At 46.7% G+C, this 5,623-nt stretch overlaps 1 protein-coding gene across 1 annotated transcript; it reads right to left on the reverse strand.

The window, feature by feature from the left end:
- Positions 1-1,414: 1,414 nt before the first annotated feature.
- LOC131214224 (suppressor of lurcher protein 1-like) lies at positions 1,415-5,617 on the reverse strand. Its single transcript, XM_058208602.1, has 7 exons — positions 5,570-5,617; positions 5,432-5,503; positions 4,229-4,394; positions 3,960-4,077; positions 3,323-3,412; positions 2,973-3,235; positions 1,415-1,633 (listed from the first exon to the last, which is right to left on the reverse strand). Exons 2-7 carry the CDS (start codon positions 5,432-5,434, stop codon positions 1,503-1,505), a joined length of 771 nt encoding a protein of 256 aa, XP_058064585.1. The 5' UTR covers positions 5,435-5,503; positions 5,570-5,617; the 3' UTR covers positions 1,415-1,502.
- Between the last annotated feature and the right edge of the window lie 6 nt (positions 5,618-5,623).

Consider the following 5,623-nt stretch of genomic DNA (forward strand, 5'->3'; position numbering starts at 1 on the left):
CATGCGACTTTCGCCTATTTTTCTTTTTTCCGCGTGTTTGAATTATTCGCACATTCGGCGCTATAGTCTTTTTCAGCTTCCCGGTGAATCGGTAGCGAAAAAGCATCCATTCATTCGATAACGACTCATATTTACACGTGATTCAAATTCTAATCACAATACGACCAACGGGGATGATACGCGATAAGAATATTGTATTAATTGAACGGCCAACAATGACGCATCGTAAAAGGGAGCGGTGATAAAATTCATTCACTATCTTAGTTCGAGCATTGTCAAACGGCGGTATCTAAGATGATTTGTTACGCACGAAGTGTGCAAAACAGCACACGAAGTGCCGATTGAGCGGTCGGTGACGAATTCGGGAGGACTAGAAAATCAACAACACGTTCGTAATGGTTCAGTCCATTGAGATGAAGAGAAATCAGTTCACACCGGTCGTGTTCAAAACACGCTAAGCAAATAAACAAATCGGAAATGTTGGTTGCCCACAAAAAAATTTGAATCGGACACCCAAAAGTAACTTCGGGCACGTGTTGTTATTCGTCACGGCCAAACCGATTTCTATTACTTTTCCAGAAGGTTCTTGATCGTAGTTCGAGATCGTTGTGTGATAACTACGTCCGACGGACACCCTACATTTAAGACGTTGGACCTGAAATATTGCTCAAATAAATGAACATTCCATACTTACTGTATAAGAACTCCAAACCAATCATTAATACAAGTGCTTCTACAATTTTAGTATTTTTGTCACAAAACGGTTCTTCTCAAATGTGGCACGTTTATTGAAATTCGTTTTTGTTGTGCATTATTTTCATAATCTTTACCCTTCGTATGAAAATATCTCAATATTTACATTTGTGTACTGCTTGTGCAGCATCCTGCCGAATAACGATAATTTAAAAACAACACTACTTTAAGATTTCTGTAAACTGTGTTAAAATTGTACTAAATTCGGCAGGGATAAAAAGAGTTCTGCTTTTTACATATCATTACGGTTCTAAGCTTCACCGTATTATCCGTTTCGTCGAAAGAACGAAAATAACAAACGGAAGGATAACAATTTGTCATTAATCGTCTACACACTTTGCCGGATTGTATTTACCATCGATGGGAGAGCTGTTCATTTTTCTAGATCATAAAATCAGGACAGCAGATTGTAAACGATATTAAATGTTGAAAGATGAATCACGTGGTTCCTGCTAAAAGGATTGCCTCCGCGACGACCGAGGGACGGACATTTCCGGGCTCGTCACATTTCCGGTTTACACTTTTTCTCCTTCATTCATTCACTTTAATGTGCTGAAGTCGTTACTCTGCCCACACTCGGGGGTGGAATGTTTCCGGGGTGTGTGAGTTGGTTCACCTCCTTCCACCTTCCACCTCCGGTACGGAAACTGATAACGGAAGCAATTTTGCGTGCAGACCGTAGCCGGGCGGGGTTTTCCATGCCGTTTCCGTGGGTGCTCCCCGCTCAAGCGGCCGACGGAATGTTGTCATCAGTCTTGGAGGAATTTTATTAGCTTTAAACCAATGATCCTAATGACGTCGGGTGCTGCGGAGCCGAACGCGACCGTAATCAGTGCCACCGGCACCAACAGCGACAGTCCTAACGACAACACCGGCAAATCTGTGGAATGGAGCAAATTTAGAGAACGAACGGACAAAACGCCGGCCAGGTGAGGCTCACGTATTTGGTGAGGCAGGGTGAGGCACATAAATTTATTTGTTTGCACGGTCTGGCGCGGGCCACGCGACTCATGTTAGCTTAACCGTCGTTGGCGCGAGCCACGGCACCTTTCTGGTGTACCGAAAGTTGTTATGCCCCTTACATTTCCAGCGACCAGATAAACAAAGTTGCCGTAATTTAATTTGTATAACCTGTGGTTTTAGTGTGTGTTCGTGTGCTTAGCGTAGTGGCAGACAAATCAGGGTGATGTAAAACTGATTTCAATATTTCGAAACGATTGAATCGCATTAAACCGTTCACAGAATACAATTCATCAATGATCTCAATCTGATTTCGCCCATTGACGCCCAAATGTCGGAGGGAAAACGGCAACTTCTGCGAAAGGCGTAAAAAACGGAAGAACAGACGGTAGATAAACATCCGCGGCCAATCGATGCTGACGCATCGAACGCGGGAACAGAAAATAAGAGGGGCAGCACGCAACGCTATCACCCATCTTCCGAATGCCGCGAGGGGAATTCACGACACTCGCTTATGTAACCCGCAGCAGCAGTGCTGTTCCTTCGGACCGTGGCCCGTTTATCACTTCATTAACGCGTGTGCGAAGAACACTTCGTCGATCTTGTCCATTTGTTTACCTACCACGGGCAGAATGAACAATGGACCACCGCAAGCCAGTGACGTGACGCTGGGGCGGAAAGGGGGGCACAGTGCGAACTGATAACGAGCAACAATTAGCTGCTGGTCACACGCAACAAAGGGCACACGTGCTGTCGAAGGGCGATCGTTTCCGTGCAAGCCGCTTCACTCGTGGCCAGAAGTGCACTTTTACTTACTGCACAAACGCACCGTGCCGTGTGTGTGCGTGCACTACCGGTACAACCAATTCGCCAATTGCGAAAACGTTCTCAAATTGGAAAACGTTCGCCAATTGCGAAAACGTCGCGGAACGTTACGTTACATCGTTACGCGTTACGCAACACACAAATGTAACAACAAATAACAAACACAACTCTTCCATAAGCGAAACAATTGAATAAAGTGAAACAAAAACAAAGTGAAATAATAAAATAGAAATCTTTCAATTTTATTCATATTCTTAATCAATCTTCTTAAACGAAATTTTGCATTTCCAAAACGAAGAAAACACAAAGAACTAGAAGAAGCGAAATTTTGCAACACTTTGTGGTTTGGGTCTTGGGAGTTGGTATCGCGCCTGAAAGTATGCAACACACTGCACCTGCCGGACTCGAAGGATTCAACGCACTGATCTACTCACTTTCGGCACTGCTTGTGACCTTGTCCATCGCACCGGCGACGGAACCCTCCGTCTCCGTCACGGCCTGCGTCGTCTCGAACGTGTAGAGCGCACGGAACCCCGTGCCATCAAGCCGATCGTTCGAAGCCATCGTAATTCGGAAGAACCGCCCATCGGAGCGGACCGCCAACTCACGCCACTTACCGCAGTACAGCGCATACTTGCGATCGCGCGTGTTAAAATTAGAAAACTCCACGTAATCGCTGGCTGAGCTCTCATCGCAGCTGAAAGAGAAAACGGTGGCCGGTCGGGCCGGGTCAGGTTGAACGACTCCGCCAGCGACGGTAAAGACGAAGCCGGCCGCTACTTACGGCAGTATTCCTTCAATGTCGAAGTACGTGAAGCGAACGTGAACGTAATCATGCGGTCCGCCGTGGAAGAGGTAGTGGCATATGATGTTCCTGCCGGCAAGATGATGGAAACGGAAATGGGCTTGAAATTGATTTTTGAAACAGGGCCTATGGAACCATTTAAGGTTACAATTTCAGCGATGTTTGTCAATAAACAAGAAAACATTCTTAAATTCGGTTTCATGCAACTGCATGCATATTTCATTTCAAGTTTATCTAAAATTAATACTCTTGGATCTAAAACCTTTCAACATTTTAAGCCAAATTAGTCATAATAACTGAAAAATCCATGTTCATGTCCTGTCCATTTATTTGCGGTAATACTACGCATTTCAAGAATGCAGTACGACGTAGCAGTTAACAGTTCATGGACACAATTGCGCCTAAAGTAATAAACAAATGAGGATTGCCAAAAATGGACCGTGACAGGCCTAATGGAGAAGAATGGCCAACGAAAAGCTGACAGCCACTCATCGATGCGGTCAAACGTTCCGCGTGACAGCAGGATACTGAACACACATACACTCACGGTTCTAAAAAGGGACAAAAATAGACACAGAAAGGCCAAGAGGTCGTAAACATCTTGCACACCGCTAACCTTGGATATGCTCCGGGAAAGTTGGGTGACTGTATCCATCCCTGGCTGGTGGCGTTCCTGAAGTAGTGAAAGATGCACTCCGATTGGTTCGGCTGCCGGCCCGTCGGTATGCCGAAATCTGTCGATCGCCATCATCACCCGGAGCGAGCGGCAGAACAATCGAACCACGGCGGAATAAAGACGTGAAAGAACCGAACGAACGAATCAATAAGGAATTGTTTGCCACCGCATCATTAATCAATCGCTTTTCAGCGGCGTTTCCAACGTACTGGTGATGAAGAAAAAGTCTCCGGTAAATCCCTTGTTTTCCGTATTGTTGTAGCTGCTACGGAACTCGAGCAGCAACCGTGGACCCTCGGACAGGATCGGTTTCGGCAGGGTGTCACCGCACAGCGTTTCAACGAGCTCCTCGCGCTCGTCGACGATGTAATAGACCTGCGGAAATAGATGATAGCGATCGATCTTTGCGCCGCCCGAGGTCTTCCAGTCGACTTCCGACTCGATGGATGAACTCGAATTCGACAGCCACTCAAACATGGCGAACATTATTGGGCGATGTGGAATGCATGGCGCTACCAATCGCCTCACGAATCGTTTCCTCTTCGCCCGAAGCGAGTTGCTTTTGAATGAAACCATAAACCCAACGAGGTTAAAACGAACAGCCCTCCCGTTGGAGCACGAAATAGCTACTCCCAGAGCCGGGGAACTGATGTTTCTGCCCACAATGTTGCAAAGCGTGCCTCAAGCGCTGCACGTGTTCAGTAAAACGAAAACTCTCGCCCATTGTTATTGTGCAGCAAATTGTAAATTTTGCATTTCCTTATTTACCGTACACCCTATCGACTGGCAGTGAATTTGCCAGTCTCGCGAATCCGTGAATGAGTTGGAATATTCTGGTGCAAGAGCAATACGTTTGTGGCAAAGACTTGCCCACCGATTGGCTACATTGCGGAACAGGACGTGCTTCTCGTTTTGGCTATTTGGACAAAACGCATTCGTGTCGTGTTCGACACTACTTCTGTTGAAGTCTGTTTAATTTCAATTATCCAATTACGTGGATATGAAGGACAGTTCCGGATACTTTAGCCACGATTTTGCGTTGGCAGCACAAAGAGCACTCACCGCGTGTTGCTCGTTTAATCAAATGCAGAAGGATATTCCTCCGCAGTTACGACAGGAGAATCGGCCCGAGGCACGTTTGATCTGAAGAGTAATGAATTATTTAACAGGACCGTGTCCCACAGTACCTAAAACGATGCGGTGCCCCAAATCACAAGCGCCTCCGACGGGCTTATCGTTTCAATCCAACCCAACCAAGGTGATCAATGGGTCCGTGCCCGTCTTCATTGCCACAGCGCGCCGGGCGAATACGGCCTTGGATCTTGGGCGGAAGATTTGTCCCAAAATAAATGAACCTGTCCGGAGCGTAGGTGTGCCACCCGACTGCTGCCATTTAAGTGAAAATTAATTACCATTAGGATATCCGTGTCGCCGCATTCGGTGGGCCCAAGCTTCGACGGCAACCGGAACTCGGAAAATATGATCTGTGGAGTGGAAAGAAGAGTTACGAAAGGAAGAGCTTGCGAAAGGAAGGCACTGGGCCGGCTTACCTGCACACGTTCGGCGCCATCGCCGACAAATTCGTACAGCTGGCACAGGCTCGA

The sequence above is a fragment of the Anopheles bellator genome, unplaced genomic scaffold, assembly GCF_943735745.2.
Source record: "Anopheles bellator unplaced genomic scaffold, idAnoBellAS_SP24_06.2 scaffold00288_ctg1, whole genome shotgun sequence".
Classification (NCBI taxonomy): Eukaryota; Metazoa; Arthropoda; class Insecta; order Diptera; family Culicidae; genus Anopheles; species Anopheles bellator.

Bases quoted from the DNA above. Each gene is read 5' to 3' on its own strand.
- LOC131214224 (XM_058208602.1), bottom strand. The intron at 4,078-4,228 runs GTACGTTGGAAA...GGCGATCGACAG, and splicing joins AGACTTTTTCTTCATCACCA to ATTTCGGCATACCGACGGGC. The intron at 3,413-3,959 runs GTTAGCGGTGTG...TCTTGCCGGCAG, and splicing joins TTTCCCGGAGCATATCCAAG to GAACATCATATGCCACTACC.